The sequence below is a fragment of the Onychomys torridus genome, chromosome 22, assembly GCF_903995425.1.
Source record: "Onychomys torridus chromosome 22, mOncTor1.1, whole genome shotgun sequence".
Taxonomy (NCBI): domain Eukaryota; kingdom Metazoa; phylum Chordata; class Mammalia; order Rodentia; family Cricetidae; genus Onychomys; species Onychomys torridus.
In genome coordinates this window covers 17,251,169-17,273,200 of record NC_050464.1, presented here as the reverse complement: position 1 = coordinate 17,273,200, position 22,032 = coordinate 17,251,169, and the positions used below count along the sequence as shown (strand labels likewise).

The following is a 22,032-nucleotide window of genomic DNA, read 5'->3' as shown; positions in this document are numbered from 1 at the left end:
CATCTCTCTAGGGCCAGGCAACACTGATCCCAATAACAGTATATTACCTTTGTTGAGCTGCTGTATGCCCCAGGATCCTGAACATCCCATGATACTCTCCAGAGTTGGAGGAGAACTGTACATCAGTCACCATATTCCTGTGTGTAATTACGAGCCATGTTACCCTTGTGCCAGCCCTGGGTCCATCTCTGCCCTCTCTGGAAGCCTATTCTTTTTTTTTTTTTCAGAGCTGAGGACCGAACCCAGGACCTTGTGCTTGCTAGGCAAGCACTCTTACCACTGAGCTAAAACCCCAACCCTGGAAGCCTATTCTTTATGTGTGTGTGTGTGTGTGTGTGTGTGTGTGTGTGTGTTTTCACGGGCATGCATGCGCGTGTTGTTTGACAGTGTCTCACAAGGCCTCAAACTCACCATGTAGCGGAGGACGACTTCGAACTCCTGATCCTCCTGCCTCCGCCTCCCTAGAACTGGGTTGATCACACCTGGTGTATGTAGTGCTGGGATCAAACCCAGGGCTTCCTGCACACTAGGCAAGCAACTAATGGAGCCCCGGCCCTCCAGGCAGCCTTGGGACTTCAGTCCTGCCCTGCCAATCACCAGGTCCAGATGTCCGAGATCTACCATGACCTTCCCAGGACAAGGTGTTTCCAGCTTGTCCCTGATCCAGGCCATCCCCAGGGCCATGGGATCATGTTTCTTCCTCTGGCCTCTGTGATACAATGGTTGGGATTCTCACGCCTTTAGACTCTTTTCCTCTGAGGAGTATGGAAGTATCGGGCGGGGCAGCTTCTGTGATGTCTGCTTAGCAAGCCCCACTGGGGCTCTTGTGACGCAGCCGTAGTGAGTGGTTCTCACGAAGCCAGGGTTGGTCTGGCAGCCCCCTCGGCTACTCCTACCAGCAGCGCGGTGGCCAACACCCACCGACTGAGGGTCACTCTCCTGCAGGCTGTGCCAAACCGTGCACGCCTCGCTCACACCACCTGCAGGCTTCTCTCGTGCCCATCCAGCTGCACTTTGAGCTTGTGCAACTCCTCGATCTCCCGGTTGTGGCGTTCGGTCTTATGCCGCACCAGGGAACGGTAGAAGTGAATAGTGAACACCACGAAGATGAGGCCCACCGGCACCATGATGATGGTGGACACCAGCGCGGCCTGCCAGCCTGTGTACCTGCCGGAGCCCGGCTGGGCCCAGGCGTCCACGGGGAGGAACTTGATCCAGCAGAGCAGTACCACCTCGGCCAGGAAGAGCAGGATGCCCAGCACGGTTGAGAAGCCCCAGGCGAGCTCAATGTAAGGGTGCATGCGCTCGTGCGGGGACTCGCTGATGGAGTTGAGGTTGTGGATGTTGCTCACGGCTTCCACGTTGGGCAGGATGCACGTGCTGATGAGCAGAGCGAACAGGTGCACCGCCACCAGCACCGTGGTGCAGGCGCTGAAGGCGATGAGCAGGGGCTGTGGGTACTGGTACTGCGTCTCCAGCTGCACCTCCACCATGGCTACCTGTGGGCACAATAGGGGTCGGGTCAGGGGGCCTGCCAGATGCATGCACCCCACCGTGGCCATCAGTGGGGGGACAGTAGGGTGGGCTGGGCATTCTGGGCAAAGGTTGTATTGCTGAGCCACACCCCAGCCCCTCACTGGGGGATTCTATTTGTTTTGTTTTTGTTTGTTTGTTTTTCTAGAAAAGGTTTCTCTGTGTAGCCCTGGCTGTCCTGGATCTCGCTCTGCAGACCAGGCTGGCCAGGTGCCAATCCTTCTGCTTCTACTTCCTTACAGCTGATATTACAGGCATGCACCATCAGGCCTGCCTGGCTTTTTTTTTTTTTTTTTTTTTTTTAAGATTTATTTATTTATTATGTATACAGAAGAGGGCACCAGATCTCATTACAAATGGTTGTGAGCCACCATGTGGTTGCTGGGAATTGAACTCAGGACCTCTGGAAGAACAGTCAGTGCTCTTAACCTCTGAGCCATCTCTCCAGCCCAGGCCTGGCTTTTTAAAAATGATTTCTACCAGCCTGGGCTACAGAGTGAGTTCCAGGACAGGCTCCAAAGCTACACAGAGAACCCCTGCCTCAAAAAACAAAACAAAACAAAACAAAACAACAACAAAAAATTCTAAATGAGTCAGGCACACAGAACACACAGGGGACCAGGAGCCCCAGCTCTTTGAGTGGCAGTTATTGGCAGTCATTCCTGGACACTCCTCCGTGTACCTCAGGGGGATTTTGAAACATGTCCCTCTCACACGTCCCCCACAGCCAGAACAGATCCAGTCAGCAGCACCATCCCTAGGCACAGCCGCTGTAGACTGCTCTAGGAGGGGTGGAGTTCAGGCTGGCTGGGGGTCCAGGACTCAGACGAGCCTGTCCCAGGGAGCAAAGGGTTAAAAGCAGACCAGTCAAAGCAGCAGCCTGGGAGGTAAGAAGGGGGGGAGCTCAAGGGGGGCCTCTGCCTGTGCCTCCTAGGTCTAAGCTATCTATCCTCTGTGACAATGATGTTGATGATTGTGTGTGCGCGCGTGCCTGCACACCCACAGGAGGTCAGGGGACAACTTTCAGGGTTGGCTCTCTTTCCACTTTGTTTGGAGGCAAGGCCTGTCTTATCTCTGCCATGTTGCATACCCCAGGGTAGCCTGAGGGCTTCTAGTCAATTCTCCCGTCTCTACCTCCCTCCATCTCGCCGCAGCAGAGCAGAGATTACAAACACATGACACCACATCTGGCCTTTTCACACGGGATGGATCTCAGGTGGCCAGCCTTGGGTAGCTGTCTTCCAACTCTCTGCAATCCCCCTGCCTCGGCCTTCTAAGTGTCGGTATAGACAAGTGCCACCACATCCATCTTTCTTGTAAAAATAATATGCACAGCACTTGGGAGGCAGAGGCAGGTTGGATCTCTATGAGTTCAAGACCAGCCTGGTCTACTTAGTGATTCCAAGGCAGCTGTGACTGTATGGTGAGACCCTGTCTCAAAACAAATAAACAAGATGACTCAGCCAGGCAAGTGACTGTTTCTCATCTGTCTTCATCCTTGCCTGATTGGGCCTCAGCGTTCGTTACTCATCAATTTCCCCCAGCTGCCCCGAAGTCTGAGGGACAGCCTGATTTAATGGTGGTAGACTAAGAACATCCACTAGGCTCACAGCCCACCTTGGTGGTTTTCTTTCTTCTTTTAAAAAGTTTTTACTTAATTGTGTGTGTGTGCGCGTGTGTGTACGTGTGTGCACATGTGTGTGTGTGCGTGTACACATATGCCAGTGCTTATGCGTGTGCATGCCTGTGTGCATGAAATCAGAGGAAAACTTGCACAGGTCGCTTCTCATCTTCTACAATGTGGGTTCCAAGAATCGAGTCAGGCCCTTGGACTTGGCAGCACATGTCTCTGCCTGCTCTTGCAGAGTCTGAACACTCAAGTTGCTTTCCACCTCCCCCGAGGCATTTCGTGGTGGGCTGTAACAGCCCACTAGAGGAAACTTCCAGAAGAGAAGAGAAGAGAAGAGCACTGGGAAGCTTCTTAAATGTTATCTCCAAGTTGCTTCTAGAAGTCTCTACCAGCACTGGAGAGACTGCACACACACAGTAGATATGAGTTATTACTGTAGCATGGCGAGCCACACTGAGGTCACACGGTATCTGGGCCATCGGGATGACCTAGGCTTCCCCTCCAGGCCAGTCAATGTACTCAGGACTTCCCTGAAGTCTAGACCACCCTCCCCGTCTCCAGAATGCACACCCCCTGTCTGAGCATTCTCGGAACCTGTCTGGAAATCTCACAAGCGGCGTAAGCTTGTTTTGTTGGGTGAGATGCTATAAATTCTTCCAAAGTTTGGGAAGCCAAATGGTCTCAAGGCCTGGATCCAAAAATGACAGCTGCTGATGGGAGTGAGTTCCAAGCCTGTGCCACACAGAGAAGGAACCATCTGTCTGGGGGAGGCGTGGCTCGTGGGTACAGTGCTTGCCTGACAGACATACACAAGGCCCTGGGCTCCATCCTCAGCAACACATACACACACACACACACACACACACACACACACACACACACACACACACGCGCGCGCACAGGAGGAGAAAAGGAGCTGACTGATGTGTACCTTTAATCCAACACTAGGGAGGCAGAGGTGGGAGGATCTGAGCTGGAGGCTCTGCCTCCCTAGTGTTGGATTAAAGGTACAGCCTGTCTACACAGTGAGGCCCAGCCTGAAAATAAAAATAATAAAAATAATAAAGGAAAGGAAATAGGCACATTATATTAAAGTCCTGTAGAATGTCTCAACTTTCCAGAACTAAAACAAACGAAGAGCAGGTCAGAGAAAGCAGTCCTGCACAACTCTGGGAGAGAACAAGTCCCAGCTGTAACAGCAGTATCTGTCTCATACACGCCTTAAAACTGACCTCAGAAGTCTAGTGTGGTGGCGCACGCCTTTCACCCCGCACTCGGGAGTCAGAGGCAGGTGGGTCTCTGTGAGTTCAAGGTCAGCCTGGTCTACAGAGTTCCCAGCTAGTCAGGGCCTTGAACTCTCAACCCTTCTGCTCCTGCCTGGCTAGTGCTGGGGTGACAAGTGTGTGACCCCATACCTTGTGCGTGCTGGGCAGCGCTCTACCGCAGAGCCCCGTCCCCACTGCCAACCCCTAGCTCTTATGGTAATAGTAATTGATGTGACCGTTCCCTGTTCCCTGTTCCCTGCAGACAATGCCAGTCAGAGGGGTCATGGGTACGTTCGGTCAAACTCTGAATTCTAGTCACGCAAACTGATCCATCCTGAGTAGCAGGAGAGAGGTGGAGCCAACTTACAGCTTGGCCACGGTGGTGCCTGGCATTGCACGCCGGACCCTCCTCTTCTGCAGAGGGTCTCACGTTCTGTCAGAGACTAAAATCTCCTTTGGACCCCATGTCTCGACATGAACTGTAACCAGCAGGCCCTGGGGAAGACTGAACGACTGAACGGGCTTTGAAGCCAAGCGTGGTGATGTGGACCTTTTAACTGGAGCGATCAGGAGGCTGAAGCAGGAGGGTCGTGAATTTGAGGCTACACACTGACACCACACCTGACAATTGCTGTATTTTTTTTCCTCCGGAAGCATGGTCTGATGGTAGGTGAACTCAGTGTGAGGCTGAGGGTGACTTTGAACTTGTGATCCTCCGGCCTCCACCTCCCGAGTGCTGGGATGACAGGTGTGCTCCACCACGCCTGGTTTGTGCAGGGCTGGGGCTTTGTGTGTGCCAGGCAGGCACTCCACTCACCGAGATACATTCTCAGTGTGATGAGACCACAGGGCAAGACTGGGATGGTAAACGCACTGGGGAAATAATTAGTGTCAGAGCAATGATCTGGCACGCGCCAGGCTGTAGTTTTAGGGGCTGAGAAGTGGCTCAGCAGTTAAGAGGGTGTTCTCCTTTCAATCCGGAGGACTTCTGTTGGATCCCGACACCCATGTTAAAGCTGGCTCCAGGCCAGCAGAGAGAACTCCAGCCCTGGGTTTGGGGCGAGACGCTGCCTCAAAGGACTGCCTTTCCATGCATGTGGTGGACGACAACATCTGACGCCCTCTCCTGGTTTCCTGGTGCACATGCATGTGTGCACACCTGCACAGGCATGTATGTGCATATGTTCACACACAGACACACAGACACACAAACTTTTTTTTAAAGGTTCTGGAGCTGGGGAGACCCCTTAGGGGTTAAAATGGTTGCCAGGACTAGAGTTCCGATCCCCAGAAGCCACGTAAATGCTGGGTGGGTGTGGTGACTCACCTACAGTGCCAGCCCCGGAAGGGGAAGCAGGATCTGCAGCTGGTTAGAAGGACTAACTGCATCAGTGGCTCCGGGTTTGACCGAAAGACCCTGCCTCTGGGGACAGGAGCGATGGCTCGGTGGGTAAGCGCAGTCTGCTCTTCCAAAGGACCCAGGTTCGATTCCCAGCACCCACACAGAGCCTCACGACCACCTGTAACTCTAGTTCCAGAGATCTGAAGCTCTTCTCCAGCCTCCTGGAGCACCCGGCACACACATGGTGCACAGACATACATACAGGCAAAACACCCACACAGAAAGAAAAAAGAAAAAAAGAGACCCTGCCTCAGTAAGTGTAGTGGAAGAACCACGGGGGGGGGGGGGGGGGGGTGGGGGGGGGAGTGGGGGGGGGTGGGGGGGGTGATTTTCAATCAGTCTCGGGCCCCTGTGTGTGCATGCTCATACACACATGTGCATCCACACACGAGTAAAACATGCTCGTGTTTGCACACGCGTGTGCACACACAGACACACAGACAGACAGACACAAAAAGGGAAAAATCAAAGTGAAAAAACGCCCTAGAGGCCGGGCGGGGGCGGCGCACGCCTGTCATCCCAGCACTCGGGAGGCAGAGCCAGGCGGATCTCTGTGAGTTCGAGTCCAGCCTGGTCTACAGAGTGAGTTCCAGGCCAGGCACCAAAGCTACACAGGGAAAGCCTGTCTCAAAAAAAACCAAAGGAAAAAAATGTCCTTGACAATAAAAAGGTTCAGAATCGGTCTCCAGTAACAAACAAACAAACAACACAGGAAAAAAAAACACAACAACCAAAAAAAACCAAAAAAACCCCAAGTATTGCTCAGAGGTGGGTGTTCTCTGCCCCACTCTGTGTGCCTGTGTGGTGTGGTCCTTGGGCTACCAGGGTCTAACTCTCCCAAATGTGGCCCACTCACAGCCAGGCAAGTTCCTCCCCGCCCCCCAGCAGTGACTTCCCTCATAGGACGTTGTTTACTTTGTGGAAACAGAGGCTGTGGAAACAATTATTTGACTTAAAGAAACAAACCATTACCCAGAGGGACCCCAGCACAGAGAGCAAGGGAGGGCTGAACCTTTACGCAAGTGCTCCACCAGATTCCCTGTGGAGCCTGGGGCAGGGACTTGTGAGTCCCTTGGGGCAGATTCAACTGACTTTTGTCCTGGGATGACTCAGAAAAGATGGCGGCAGCCAGGAGCCAGGGCAGAAGCGTGGCCACATTGTCACCAGGGGGAGGCCACATTTGGCCAGTGTCTACAACTCCAGCTGGGCTGGCCCCCTGCCAGAGTTCCCTGAGTCCCTGCTCAAGTGCCTCAGATTCCCAACCCCATGGGTGAGGCCTCAGACAGGGCAAACAAAACACAAAGCTTTCCAGTAAACCCTACTCACCTAAGATAAGTCTGTTTGCTTATTTATTTATTTTTTCCAGACAGGGTTTCTCTGTATAACAGCCCTGGCTGTCCTGGATCTCGCTCTGTAGCCCAGGCTGGCCTTGAACTCACAGGGATCTGCCTGCCTCTGTCTCTTGAGTGCTGGGATTAAAGATGTATGCCACCATGCCAGGCTCTGTGTAGTTATTTTATTTACTTGTTTGGGTCCCGTCCTGTCCCGCCCCCCCCCCCCCCCAAGGTTTCTCTGTAGCTTTGGTGCCTGTCCTGGATCTCGCTCTGTAGACCAGGCTGGCCTCGAACTCAGAGATCCACTGCCTCTGCCTCCTGAGTGATGGGATTACAGGCGTGTGCCACCACTGCCCGGCCTTTTTTTTGGTATGTGTGTGTGTGAGTGTGCACAAGTGTGCTCATATGTGTGTTCATGTGGAGGCCACAGATGAGCCTCAGGATTTGTTCCTCAAGTGACTATCCACCCCCTCCCCATTTTTTTGTGTGTGTGTGATATATGTGAGTATATGCAAGTTTGTGTGTATGTGTGTGTGTGTGTGTGTGTGTGTGTGAGAGAGAGAGAGAGAGAGAGAGAGAGAGAAAGAGAGAGAGAACATACACATGTATGTGGGTGCTCATGCATGAGGAGGTATGAAGTTGAGGTCGAGGATCATCTTCAACGACCCTCCCAAATTATTCACTGAGGCAGGGTCTCTCAATCAAACCCAGAGCTCACCAACATGGCCAGTCCTGCTAGGCAGTTTGCTCTCCTTCGTCTCTGCTTCCTGAGGCTGGAATGATTGACAGCCACCATGCTCGCCCACATTCACATGGGTTTCTGGATCTGAACCCTGGTCCTCACGGGTGTACCACAAAGGCTGTAACTGCTGAGCCCTCCCCCCTCCCCCACCCCCGGCTTTGCTTTTTAACTTATTTATTATGTCTGTGTGTGTGTCCGATGTGTATGTCTGAGTGCAGGTCCACACGAGCTGTGGGGGTCAGAGGCCGCCTTCCGCGCCCCCTGTCCTCGGCTCCCCGCACTCACCATGGCGAAGCCGGAGAGGAGGGCGGAGGTCCGGCTGGAGGCCTTCAGCTTGGCCCTGCTCAGGTACAGCTTTCTCCAGGACAGCGCCTGCACCGAATGGTGGTTGGAGGTGACCAGCTCCAGGTAGCTGCGTCGGACCCAGTCTCGGTAATCCATGCCCTTGTGGCCGGGCTCGGGGCAGGCAGGGTTGGAGGGGTCCATGGGCACATTGAGCTCCGCACTCATGGTGGGAACCGGGCTGGGGGAGGGAGAGACAGGACATGTTGGAGCTTCTTTGGTCGTTCTTGTGCCAAACCCGGAAGAGGGCATGGGGTGTCCTTCTCTGTCACTCTGCCTGTTCCTTGGAGGGTCTTTTTGAGTTAACGGTTCGCCATCTCTCTGCTAAGCTGGCATCCAGCAAGCCCCAGTGTTCCTTCAGGCTCTGCCTTCCACAGCTACAGACAGTTTGTTAGGTCGGGGCTGAGATCAGAACTCCATTCCTCATGACTGAACAGCAAACATTCTTTTTTTTTTTTTTCATTCAATAACTATATTTACGATATTCATTAATAACATTGATTGTATTGATTTATTACATCATGATATTATGTCCTGATACTACTGTCTGTTTATGGGACTTTTCCATCACACAAAACAGAAGTTCTGTACATAGGAAACCAGTGCTCTATATTCCTTTCTTCTCCATCCTGAGATAACATTTAATCTCTCTGTCTCTATGAATTGAACCAAGCATTCTTGATGGCTGGACCTCTTACCAGCCCCATGTTTGGTTTTTAATATGTCTACCTTTTTAAGAAAAAAAAAAAAAAAAGATTTATTTGTTAGCTGGGTGGCAGTGGTGCACACCCTTAATCCCAGCACTAGGGAGGCAGAGGCAGAAGGATCTCTGTGAGTCCCAGGACAGCCAGGGCTGTTATACAGAGAAACCGTGTCTCAAAAAACTAAACCAAAACCAAAACCAACCAACAAGCAAAAACCCACAAAACAACAACAAAACCAAACCAACAAACAAAGAATACCCTCCCAAACCTAAATAAAGTGTGTGCATATGTGTCCTTGTGCATTTGTTAGTGTGTGTACAAGTGAATGAGTGTGGTACATCATGCATACCAAAGCCAAAGGTTGACACTGGGTGTCCTCAACACTCTTCGACTTTTTTTTTTTTTTTTTTGGGAAAGGACCGCTCATTGTATCTGGAGTTCACCAATTTGGCTAAATTGGCTGTCTGTCCAGCCCCATGGATCCTCCTGCCTCCACCTCCCCAGCCCCATGGATCCTCCTGCCTCCACCTCCCCAGCCCCATGGATCCTCCTGCCTCCACCTCCCCAGCCCCATGGATCCTCCTGCCTCCACCTCCCCAGCACCATGGATCCTCCTGCCTCCACCTCCCCAGCACCATGGATCACAGGCGCATGCTGTCTGGCCTAGCTTTACGTGGGTGCTGGGAACTGGACTCAGGAGTTCATGCTCACATGGCGAGCACTTTATGACTGAGCCTTCCCCAGCCCTGTGTTCTGTTTGGAGATAATGACTGGCTATACAGGCTAGGCTGGCCTCAGACTCGTGACCCTGTCTCGGCGTCTCGAGTGCTGGAATTCTAGGCCTACACCACTTTGGCTTCCAAGTCCAAATGTAGAGGCATGGGGACTAAAGGTAGCTTGAGTGTGGGGCCCTGGTCTCTAAGGCAGTCTGCAAGAAAGAACATAGGGCCGTCTGCAGAAGAGGAGGGTCAGGCATGCAGTGCCGGGCGCCACCATGGCCAATGCATTCTCTGTAAAGTTGAACAGAGCCTATTTGTGTGACTAGAATGTAAAGGTTGACAGAATGTACCCATGACCCCTCTGACTGGCATTGTCTTCAGGGAACAGGCAACGGTCACATTCAGAAGGAGCTAGGGGTTTCTAGGCAGGTGCTCTACCACAGAGCCACACCCCAGCCCCTCACTGGGGGATTCTAAGCAACCATGAGTTATACTTTCTGCTCAAACTCTCCTCTCTCTCTCTCTGTCTGTCTCTTTGTCTCTGTCTCTGTCTCTGTCTCTCTCTCCCTCCCTCCCTTTCTCATGAGTGTTGGCTAGCACATGCATCTGTGCATCATGTGCATACATGGCGTCCACGGAGACCAGAAGAGGACAGATGGCTGTGAGTTGCCGTATGGGTGCAGAGAATCAAACCAGACCCTCTGGAAGAGCAGCCAGGGCTCTTCACTGAACCATTGCTCCAGCCCCTTCTCCTTCCTTTCTTACTTAAAAACAAAACAAAACAAAACAAAACAAAACAAAAAACAAACCACCACTTTTTATTTTGATACAGTTTTGGTAAGTTACTCAGGTTGATCCTCCTGCCTCAGCTTCTGTAGTACATGGGATTACAGGCCTGCCAACCAGACCCAGCTACTTGCTGGACACTTGAACACAATGTCTCTGAAGACCTATAACTACTTGCACTATGAGGGTGGGGCCTGGCACTACTAGCTTCTCAAATCCAATCTTGTTTTTTTTTGTTTTCAGAGCTGAGGCCTGAACTCAGGGCCTTGCGCTTGCTAGGCAAACGCTCTACCACTGAGCTAAATCCCCAACCCCTCAAATCTAATCTTAAACATGGTAAGTCACCTCCCAAAACTATAGTTACTTTCTAAGTTGAGCCATACCCAGGCTGCAATGGAAACCTTTAGCAAAAAGAAAAATGAGCGTGGGTTGAGGCAGGAGGACATAAAGTTGATGGCCATGCTGTGCTATGAGGTATGGTTGTGTATGTGTGTATACACGTGTGTATGTTTGTGTGTATGCATGTGTGTGTATGCATACACGTGTGTATGCATGCTTGTGTGTGTGTGGCTAGGGGGACATCAGGTGACTTCCTGTATTGTTTTTCACCTTAATTTTTGAGACAGGCTCTCAAGTTCCCAGGGCACTCCCGCCTCTGCCCCACGATGCTGGGATTACAGGCAGATGCTCATGACCAGCTTTTAGATAGGCCCTGGGGATTGAACTCGGGTCCCCTTGCTTTCATAACAAGTATTCTTATTAACTGAGCCATCTCTTTAGCACCTAAACTTGACTGCACGGGAGACCCTGTATCAGTGGCAGAGAGAGGCCCAGAGGGCTAGCTCTGCAGCCTTGACACTAAGCCTGATGACCTGAGTTTGATTCCTGGAATCTACATTGTGGGAGGAGAGAACACATTCCCACAAGCTGTCCTTTGACCTCTGCACATGCGCTATGGAATGTGCATTTTTGTACATACACAGACAAAAATGTATAAATGTTTTTTTGTTTGTTTGTTTGGTTTTTCAAGACAGGGTTTCTCTGTGTAGCTTTGTGCCTTTCCTGGAACTCACTCTGTAGACCAGGCTGGCCTCAAACTCACAGAGATCAGCCTGCCTCTGCCTCCCAAGTGCTGGGATTAAAGGCATGCACCACTACCGCCAGGCTCAAGAACTGTGTTTTAAGAGGAGCCCGGCCAGGGTTTCATAGCAAGACCCTGTTTCAAAAATCAAAAGTGGGGGGAAGGGGTGGGAAGAAGGAGGGAGTGGGGAAGAGAGAGAATCCATCAATTGACGTGAGCATGCGTGATTTTGACCGTGTCTCTTTATGTTCCCAGCTGTCCTGGAAGTCACTCTGTAGACCATGTTAGCTTCAATCAAACTCACAGAGCCCCGCCTGCCTCTGTCTCTGGGTGCTGGGATCAAAGGCGTGCGCCACCATACCCTGCATGCTTTAAAGAGACCCACAGATCAACGATCTCTAGGCTCATTCCTAGTAGGCTTTGGGTCAGGCAATAGCATGGAACGAAGGTCGGGTGTGATCTGTTAAGATGTATGACATGGGCTGGAGAGATGGCATAGTGGTTAAGAGCACACACTGCTCCTCCTGAGGACCCGGGCTCAACTCCTAGAACCCACAACAGGCGGCTTACAACTGCCTGTAAGCCCCGGGGAATCTGGCCTCTGTGGGCACTTGCATTCATGTGCATATAACACCCCCACACTTAATTAGAATAATAAAAAATAAATCTTTAAAAAAAGATGTATGAGGGTTGGGGATTTAGCTCAGTGGTAGAGCGCTTGCCTAGCAAGCACAAGGCCCTGGGTTCGGTCCTCAGCTCCGGCAAAAAAAAAAAGAAAAAAGAAAAAAAAAGATGTATGACTCTAACCCAAATCTCCTCTAATTCTAAGTGAGTCTTGGCAGCCTAGTTAGTCCCTTTCACTCAGGGTAGCCTGTGGCAGCGCACTCCAGGTGGGATCTAGCTGGGTAATCTCCTGAGGACAAGCCTGAAGGGCAGAGGCACTATGGGCTGGCTGGGCATCAGACAATAACTCTTGTGTTCAGAGCCAGCAGGCCCCACGAAAAGCCCAAGGGTGTTAGAGGACAGCCAGGCGGGCTGTGGTACAGGCTTGTCATCCCAGCATGGTGGAGGCTGAGTCAGGAAGAGTGAGCACTTCAGACTAGTGTGGGCGGCAGAGTGAGAATGTGTGTGTGTGTGTGTGTGTGTGTGTGTGTGTGAAGATAGGGAGGGCAGGAAAGAGAGAGAGAGAAGGAAGGAGAAGGAAAAAGGAAGAACACACGCCAGTGAGATGGCTCCGTGGGGAAAGGTGCTTGCCACCAACCCAGGGACCAGAGTTTGATCCCCCGGGGCCCACACACCGACTCCTGCAAGTTGTTCTCTGATCCTGACAGGAGCGCTGTGGCATAAACCAAAATAAATAAAATACAATTTAAAAGAGAAAACAGTGAGAGAAAGAAGACAGAGAGACAGAGAATAAGCAACAAACCATTAGGACAGGAGTCCAGGGTCCCATGAGATGCTAGGGTACTTGTGGGGGTCAGCAGTGATGGAAGTGCCCCCCCATGTCAATACCTAAAAGGACCACAAAGGAAGAGAGGAGTTGGGAAGGGTCCCTCGTCTTCCTCCTTGTTCTTAGGCAAGTCAAAGAGCCTTGGCTATTCCTGGCCAACCGGAAGGGTCCTCAGGGGACAGTTCTGTGTTCTTGTCCCTCAAGGGACCAGCAAGTGACTCTGTTTACTTGTTGTTTTTGTACATGTGTGTAAGAGACTAATTCTGGCTAGCCTAGCCTCCCTTGCTATGTAGACCACAAAGATCTGCCCATCTCTGCCCCTGAGTGCTGGGATGACAGGCCGGTGTCACAACACCTGGCTTCTGGGCCTGTTTATAGAAATGACAACCTGAGGACTCGGGTCACGTGTCACCCACACCTGCAGCTACTGTGGGAGCCCATTCCCAGGTTTCCTAGTGGCTTTACCCGGTATAGAGCAGATGATTGGATCACGGGCCTGAGTGCAGGTGTTTGTAAGGGTCTACCTAGCAATGGGGAGGTCTTTTGCTCCACCCCTTGGCATTGTTATAAACAGACCTTTGGAATAAAGTTTAGGGCCAGTGGCTAAGGATCCAGGCCCACTCGAGTCCATCCTGTGTTTTCTCTGTTTCTCTCCTCTCTATTTCTAACTAAGTCTCTTATCCTTCATTCCTCAAGAATCCCTGGGGTAAATAAATGTGGGTGCTGGTCCCCCACAAGCTAGTGGCACTGTGGCCAATTACCTCCTCAAGGATGTCTTCTCCCTTGGACGAGATTCAGACAAACACTTCTCACCCCTCCATGGGTTAGTTCCAAATGACTGATTATACGTCGTGTAATTTGTAAATGACCCCCCCCCCCATACAGCACAGAACAAAGCCTAAAGTGTGGAGGAAATAGTACAGAGAGAGCTGTAAAAAGCAACCCTTGCTCCCCAGTACCCAATGGATGCTCACACAACTGTTCTTACTCATCAAAGATGAAGGAGGGCTCAGTGGTAGAGCCCCTGCCTAGAATCCCCCAGTGAGGGGCTGGAGTGTGGCTCAGTGGTAGAGCCCCTGCCTAGAATCCCCCAGTGAGGGGCTGGGGTGTGGCTCAGTGGTAGAGCACCTGCCTAGAATCCCCCAGTGAGGGGCTGGGGTGTGGCTCAGTGGTGGAGCCCCTGCCTAGAATCCCCCAGTGAGGGGCTGGGGTGTGACTCAGTGGTAGAGCACCTCCCTAGAATCCCCCAGTGAGGGGCTGGGGTGTGGCTCAGAGGTAAAAGGCTTACTTAACCTTAGGCTGTATCCCCAGCATGGCATAAAACTAGATAGAATGATGCACACTTAAAATCCCAGCACTGTGGAGGTGCAGGTAGGGAGATTAGAAGTTCAAGGCCAACTTTTCAAGCTCAGCTTGGGCTGTGGGAGATCCTGTCTCAAAATAAAAACAAAACCAAAACAAAACTCAAACAAACAAAAATTGTGGGGAGCCAAGGAAGCCTCGAGTGAGTGTGTAAGGAGTTGATGAAGTCCTGAGTGAACACCCTTTATTGACAAGGGCCAAGGCCTCCGACCTGTGGGAATTGGCAAAACCTTCCTCCAGGTGGAGCTCAGAGGCGTGGCCACGCCTGTCTCTGGACCAAGCAGTGTTTAAAAATGACCAACTAGTATGCAAAACCCAGCAACTACAGCTTCCTCCTCCAGGATGACTCGACCTGGGAGGTGGGCAGGCGACCCCACCCTTGATGCCCTTGGTAGGGGGCAGTGTCAGGTTGGGGCTGCCAGCCACTTCCCAGGTCCTGCAGCTTTAGGAACTTCCCTAAGGTAGTGGGCAGAGATCCCTGTGGCTGCACCCCTAGAGAGACATCCTACTGAGACAAACCCTCTCCTTGTGCTGTACATAATAAACTCACCGGGGGTCCAGGATGCTGTGCAGTTAGTCCTGCTTTGTCAGAGTGAGCACGGCCTGCCTAACCCCAGCTTTCCTGTACCTGGATCTGTGTGTCTGTCCCTTCATTCCCTTGTTTCTCCAGTCAGGTTTCCAGGACCAACCCATGCAGGATGAGGTGAAAAACCAAACCAAAGAAAAACCCCACAGGAGAGTGAATCTCTATCTTCAAAGAACTCACTGCCCAAAAGGGGAGCCAGACAAGCGGGGAAACACTCTTATCCAGTGAGCTACCTGCTTCAGTGGTCAGGGGGGAAACGGAAAGGCTGGCTGCCTGTCACACACACCCATGTTAGGGCGGACACACATGGGTAGAAAAGACAATTCGGCATAGACAGACCCTTTGGGCACTGGAGAGATGGGTCAGCGGGTAAAAGCATATACTACTCCTTCAGGGGACCGGAGTTAGCTTTTCAGTATTCAAGTCAGACAGCTCACAACTACCTGTAAGTCCAGCTCTAGGAGGTCTGATGCCCTCTAGTGGCCTCCAAAGGCACCTGCACTCATGTGCACATGTCGCCACACAGACACACATGTATAAGCAAAAATAAAAAATTCTCAAGCAAACAAACAAAACCAAAACCAGGCCCTCCATCCAAGACAAGATGCTGCTCACATGGAGGGTTCTGAGAGGCAGGAAGATGAAGCCATGTTTAGGAAGGCTACTATCCTCCAGAGGGTGGGGCAGTAAGGTTGGTTGCTTGAAGGACAAGGAGATGGAAGACTCTTGGGGCCTGGGGCAGCAGGACAGGGCTAGTTGCAGACAGAAAGTAGGGTTATAGTGGACTTTCTCCAGAAATGCAAGGGCATGGGGGCATGGTGGGAGATGGGGAGATAGTCACTGTCTATAATTACTGCTATGTCTCTCTGGGATAGACTACCTTTCACCCAGTGACATGGCTTGTGGAGGGGCTAGATGGATGACTCAGCCATGAAGAGCACTGGCTGCTCTTCCAGAGGACCCAGGTTCCATTCCCAGCACCCATGTGGTAGCTTACTACCATCTGTGACTCCAGTCCCAGGGGATCAAAGGATGGGAAGGATTCTCGAGGCAAAGAAGATGGTTACCCAGAGGACCGCACATGAGGAAGTCCCAGGCTCCAGTCTGAGTGTGTGGCTGAGCTAGGTAGCCCCAGGGTGATTAGGGGTGGGCATGAAGAGCTGCCTGCCTCCAGCTGAGTCTCAAGACAGACCCGAAGGTCCTATGTTGAGCCACCTTCCACTGAGATTAGCCCAGGAGGTTTAAATCCATTTTTTCCCTTTCTTCTTACTTTTTTTTTTTTTTTTTAAATAGGGTCTTATATAGCCCAAGTTGGCTTCCAACCCCAAATGTAACCAAGGATAGCCTTGAACTCTGGGTGCTCCTGTCTCCACCTCCACGTGCTACAATTACATGCTTGGTTTACATGGCGCTGGGGATTGAACCCAGGGCTCCCTGCATGTTGGCTATTAGACTATTTAGTCTCTAATTGAGTTACACCTGACCCCCTTTCTACTGTTGGTTTTGTTTGGGGGGCAGGGTCTTGCTGTGTAGCCCAGGCTGACTTAGAACTTGGGACCGTCTTGCCTCATCTCCTGAGTACTGCGTACCACCGGCCCCACCTCAAATCCATTTCTTATACTCCTGGGGCCTATCTTGGCCCAGCCCTTGCCCCATGGGGAGGGGCAGAGTCTGGCCTGCAGACTCCCAGCTCAGGCTGGAGGGGGAGCGCTGAGACAAGATGGAGCCCACGTCTGTCAGCACCAGCTCGAGGAATCGCTAGGCAGTCAAGCTTTTTTTTAAAATAAAGAGCAGGAGAAAGATGAGGTCTTGTAGGGAAACACCGTGAGACGGCTAGACAAGCCTTCTCTCGTCAGGTGTGTTTGAAGCGGCCCAGGCAGCAGGTTATGGAGTCCGCCTGTTTTAACTTCCTCTAAACATCTGGGGCACGGGAAATGTCTGTTGTCACCCGCGCGCATGAGACGTGCAGCAAGCCTGCCAGAATCAGCCACCTGCGTCCCTGCCCCTTACTTTAGGGAAGTCCCTGCAACTGCAGGACCTGAGAATCAGCTGGCAGCCCCAAGCTCCGAGTCCCCTGACACTGCACCCTACTAAGGGTACCAAGGGATTAGGGTCACGAGGCCACCCCTCCGCCCCACCCCACCCCCGGTCATCCTGTCCCTTCCTCTCCATCCCATGCCTGCCCACGAAGAAGCTCCGTCTCCTCCCGGTTCAGGGTCCCTGATCCAATTCCTCCGCGCGCCCTAGCTGGGACCCTCTCCTGTCCCCTCCGGACTCTCCCGAGACAAAAGAAGGATGAACGTCCCCTCCACCGCCCCAGCACTCACCCTGGCTCCCAAGCCCTCCGTGCTAGGCTCCAGCTCCCAGCTCCTGCCCCGCGGCTGGCGTCTGTGTTGCGGCCGGGTGGCCCTGCGGCCGGGCCAGGGCGGAGGACCGGCCCCCTCCCTCTTTCCGCCCGCAGCCGCTGCCTAGGCAACGGCGCGCCGCCGTCACGTGACCCACCCGTGGGTCCCGCCGGCGGACCATGTGACCTGGAGAGCTGGGTGGGGGCATACCTCTCCTCCAAGATCTAGGGGGTCTTCGCCCCAGCGAAGTGCTGTCATCCCCGTGGGGCCCAGGTGGGTGGGTCAGAGCGTGGGAGAGCGTGGGGATGCCCAGAATCTGTCGCTGGCAGCATGGCGAGGTGGGGACAGGGCGAGAACACTGCAGAGCGGGTAGAGGGGTGCAACGAAGCCTCAGCTTGGCTACATCCTGGGTTACCCAGGTTGTGCCGTGACACCATGCACAGAGCTACTGTGGTCACCCAGGTGGCTCCTGATTCCAGCAGGAAGCGTGAGGACCAGACAGCGGCCGTGTAAAGGGCAAGCACTAACTGCTGAGCTCTGGGCACTTCATGCATGGCAGAGGAGGGTCCTTTGGACGCTGCGGTGGGGCACGCCCTTCCACTCCCTGCTGTCGTCACCCCCACCTCCTGCCCTTGCTGGCGAAGTCTGGGGTTTTACAACCGAGAAACTCAAACAGGAACGGTCTCAGCAGGAAGTGCACACTAGGTAGCGCTGAGAAACAAGAAGGGGCACCCAGGTGGGTGCCTCGCGGCCCCTCAGAGTGCTTCCTATTTGCTTGGTAGGCTGCTGCTGCTCGCTGTCTATAGGATTTTTCCATCTGTCGCAGCTGCATTGGACTGTGACACATTTACCCAAAGGAAGGAAAAATCCCACCCGTGTCCAAGTTTCCTGACAACGGGGAGGGTAAGGATATTGCTGACATCAGTTTCGACTTGAGTCGCGGAGCCCCTTCACTTAGGGCAGGGGAAGCCAATCCCTCCTTCCTGGGGTGACCCGCCAGCTGCTCCTGCCCCAGCGCCACTTCATCTCTCAAGGCAACTATCAGGCGACTCGCAGACCTCAAGCTTGAACAAATGAAAACAGGAAGGAGACATTTGGTAAACCCCAGCCCTTGCATCACAGATGACATTCTTTTGACGCGGGGGGGGGGGGTTTGCTTATTGCGGTTATTAGGAGCCCTGGCTTTGGAGTAGGACTTTTCCAGGGCCAGGCTGCAAGGTTCCTCCACCGCCAGCACAATTATCTGGCATGCCTGGGCAAAAATGAAATGCCAGCTGTAATTACCAGTCCTCTTAGGAGCCATTTTGCTAACCAAACATAGGCAATAGCACTTAATGTTTGGTTTACTTTGTCTCTAGAATGAAGGACGCCATGATGTCATGTTGAAAGGAGAGCCCTGGCAGTTGGAGGGTCCCAGGGAGCTGATGAAGACTTACACAGAAGGAAGGAGGTTCAGGTCCGGATGCAGGTTCTCTCTTCAGGGCGCTGCATTGCTATCTGGGCTGTCTGCCTGGAGTTGGTTAGTCTTGGCAAGTTACTTCCTTTACTTTGAAAAGTTTAACTACTTTTATTTATTTAGTGGGGGTGGTGGTGTGTGCCCCAACACACACGTGGAGGTCAGAGGACAACTTGAAGGAGTCAGTTCTCTACTTCCACCGTATGGATTGAACCCGGGGTGTCAGGCTTGCCAGCCAGGGCTGTTTAGCCGCTGAGCCATCTTGCTGGTCCCTGTACTTTCTCTAGAGGCCCAGGCAGCCTGTCTTTGAACACCAATTCTTAGACACACACAATGAAGGTGCACAGCATGTTCTCCCCCAATCATACAGCATGGTCTCACAGTTGGTGTGGCCAGCATGTCCAGTCCACTGGCTCCTCACTGTCCCCGTCACTCACGGCCTACCTGGTCTGTTTCCCTATTACAGTCTACTGTAAAAGTTTAATAGCCAGCATCCTAACACATTGGCCAGACTTCTGCAGTGTACCAGAATGCCCGAGACTTCGTTATAAAGACAAGAAGTTTATTTGGTTTACATTTGTGGAGACAGAGGTTCTAGCAGCATGGTGGGAGCCCCCACCCACAACATGGTTCAATTGGAGTGGCCTTACCCTAATGACCTAATCACCCCCCCAAAGGCTCCACCTCTGAACATGTAAGTTCCCACCCTCATAATGCTATTAAGATTTGGGGGATCACGCCTTTAATCTCAGGACTCAGGAGGCAGAGGCAGGCGGATCTCTGTGAGTTCGAGGCCAGCCTGGTCTACAGAGTGAGATCCAGGAAAGGCACAAAGCTACACAGAGAAACCCTGTCTTGAAAAACAAACAAACACACAGAAAAAAGATTTGGGGGAATCAAACTGCTTAGATGGTGATGGGGGGCAGCAAGTCATATTACTTGCTCTGACCTTTCTTGTTTACAACCCCACCAATCATCTGCCTCCTTTCCTGGGGCTGGGGACCTTCCAGCCATCTTCTTAACCTCTGACCTTTACCTTCCCCCACCTCACTTCTTAGCAGGGCTGGCACCACTTCCAACTCCACCCTTGGCAGTCCACTGGTGTAGTGGGTAGCCATTCCAGCCTTGGCCCAGAAGTTCCAACCCCCATTGAGGCTTCGGTAATGGTCACGCCCACAAGGCGGGGCTGAGAGAGGACGCTGAAGACCCAGGATCCAAATGAGAGGGATCGCTTGGGGCCCGGACTCTGGACGCTGGAGGTAGACTGAACAGAGTTCTCCAGAGAACACCGCCGGACTGCGCCATGCCTTTCCCAGACCCTGCAACCTATCCCTTCATTTGTAAGTTACCCCACAAAATAAACCTCCCTTTTAACTACGTGGAGTGGCCTTAATAATTTCACCAATATACTGGCAAGCCATTCAAACAGAGATGTATCTCAGTGATGTCACTTGGAGTTTTTGGTTTTGGTTTTTTTTTTTTTTTTTTTTTTTTTTTTGAGACAGGTTTCTCTCATGTAGCCCAGGCTAGCCTCGAACTTGCTATGTAGTTAAAGGATGACTTTGAATTCCTGATCTTCCACTTCTCTTTTTTTTTGTTTTTTGTTTTTGTTTGTTTGTTTGTTTGTTTGGTTTTTTTTTTTTTTTGGTTTTTCGAGACAGGGTTTCTCTGTAGCTTTGGTGCCTGTCCTGGACTAGCTCTGTAGACCAGGCTGGCCTCGAACTCACAGAGATCCACCTGACCTGCCTCTGCCTCCCAAGTGCTGGGATGACAGGCGTGCGCCACCACCGCCCAGCGATCTTCCACTTCTCAAGGGCCAGGCTTATAGGCACGCTCTGCCATGGCTGGTTTATTTGGTCCTGGAGATGAAACCCAGGACTTCATGCAATCAAGCACTCTATTAAATAATCACATCCTCAGACCCTTCGTTGTTCCCATCTATGATTTCTTTTTTTCTTCAAGACAGCAGTCCTGGAACTCACTCTGTAGACCAGGCTGGTCTCGAACTCACAGAGATCCACCTGCCTCTGCCTCCTGAATGCTGGGATTAAAGGCATGTGCCACCACCGTCCCATTTTTTTTTTTTTTTAATACTTATTTTTAATTGTGTGTACGCACCGACTTCTCTCTCTGGAACACATGTGCATGTGTGAGGGTGCCTGAAGAGGAAGTTAGATCCCCTGGAGCTGGAGTTATAGGCGGTTGTGAGCTGCCTGATGTGGGTACTGAGACTCAAATTCCATCCTCTACAAGGCAGCAATCTCATAACCACTGATCCATCTCTCCAGCACTGTGGTCCATTTATATCATCCCGGATTCTTGTTGTCCTCCCTGGCCAGCCCAGTCCTTCTGTTGGAAGTCTCTGGACTGTCTCCAATTCCCCTGCCCCTAAGTCAGGAATCAGACCCCCCTGGGGGCATCACTGCCAGGGCCTTCCTCCTAAGCCCCTACCAGTCCACACTCCATGGTGAAACATCCCTGGGAGAGGCCCTCAAAGCCCCCAGCATCCGGTCTCCACCATACCCCAGCCTCTCACTGGCTCTGGACTCCCAGGTTGAGCACTTGCTTGGCTTTCAGTAAACATTTACTACAGTCTATGGAATGAGGAAGCTGAAAAGGGCCTCTCTGGACTCCCTCCAGGTTGATTTCTAAGAGTGTTCTCTTTATGGAAATACATGCTAATATATGGTAATTACAGCTCACTTTAGTGGAGGACGCCAGAGAGTAAACAGAAATTAAGTTCCAAAGGGCGGAAGGAGAAAGCCTGCCTGGTTCTTGGCCCAGGAGGGAAAGCAGTTTCTACATAACCTCCTTCTGTGCTGCCTTGGGAACAGCCAAGGCCCTGGTCCTGCAAAGCCAGGCCTGGGTCTGTCCCCCAGTCCCAGGAGTACCACTCCTCGTGATGGTTCGTAATTGTTAGGGCTGGAGATGGCGGAACGGTTCAGAGCATTTGCTGTTCTCCCAGAGGGCATGGGTTCTGTTCCCAGCACCCACATGGTGGCTCACAACCATCTCTAACTCCAGTTCCAGGGGACCCAGTGCCCTCTTCTGGCTCCATGGGCACCAGGGCATGTGGTGTACATACATGCACACAGGTAAAACATACACACATTAAAAAAAAAAAAAAACTAAAAAAGTTTTGCTAATCACCAGGGAAGTCTCAATAAGGGATTGTCTATTTTGGGTTGGCTTGTGGGCATGTATGTGGGAATTTTTTTTTTTTAAAGCCCTGTCTGTCCTGGAACTTACTCTGTAAACTAGGCTGGCCTTGAACTCACAGAGATCCACCTGCCTC

The 22,032-nt window shown here is 52.0% G+C and overlaps 1 protein-coding gene and 1 long non-coding RNA gene across 7 annotated transcripts; one reads left to right on the top strand and one right to left on the bottom strand.

Moving 5' to 3' along the window:
* Positions 1–310: 310 nt before the first annotated feature.
* On the bottom strand, positions 311–17,708 carry Orai2 (ORAI calcium release-activated calcium modulator 2). Of its 4 annotated transcripts, XM_036172567.1 has the most exons (4): positions 17,264–17,321; positions 8,192–8,429; positions 964–1,499; positions 311–876 (listed from the first exon to the last, which is right to left on the bottom strand). In XM_036172567.1, the coding sequence occupies exons 2-3, from the start codon at positions 8,414–8,416 to the stop codon at positions 972–974; spliced, it is 753 nt and encodes a 250-aa protein (XP_036028460.1). In that variant the 5' UTR covers positions 8,417–8,429; positions 17,264–17,321; the 3' UTR covers positions 311–876; positions 964–971. The 4 variants fall into 4 exon arrangements, with proteins under 4 accessions (XP_036028460.1, XP_036028459.1, XP_036028462.1 ...); XM_036172566.1 differs by lacking the exon at positions 17,264–17,321 and adding an exon at positions 17,492–17,708 and having other exon boundaries at positions 311–1,499; XM_036172569.1 differs by having other exon boundaries at positions 311–1,499; positions 17,264–17,424.
* Positions 17,440–19,887, top strand: LOC118572748. Of its 3 annotated transcripts, XR_004943512.1 has the most exons (4): positions 17,440–17,554; positions 18,064–18,378; positions 18,640–18,800; positions 19,796–19,887. It is a non-coding gene; the product is annotated as an uncharacterized LOC118572748 (long non-coding RNA). The 3 variants fall into 3 exon arrangements; XR_004943513.1 differs by having other exon boundaries at positions 17,440–18,378; positions 19,799–19,887; XR_004943511.1 differs by having other exon boundaries at positions 17,440–18,378.
* The last annotated feature ends 2,145 nt before the right edge of the window (positions 19,888–22,032 follow it).

Coding starts and splice junctions, on each gene's coding strand:
- Orai2 (XM_036172566.1), bottom strand. CDS start 8,416: ATGAGTGCGGAGCTCAATGTGCCCATGGACCCCTCCAACCCTGCCTGC. Junction 1,500..8,191: donor TCCTCTCCGGCTTCGCCATG/GTGAGTGCGGGG, acceptor TTGTGCCCACAG/GTAGCCATGGTGGAGGTGCA.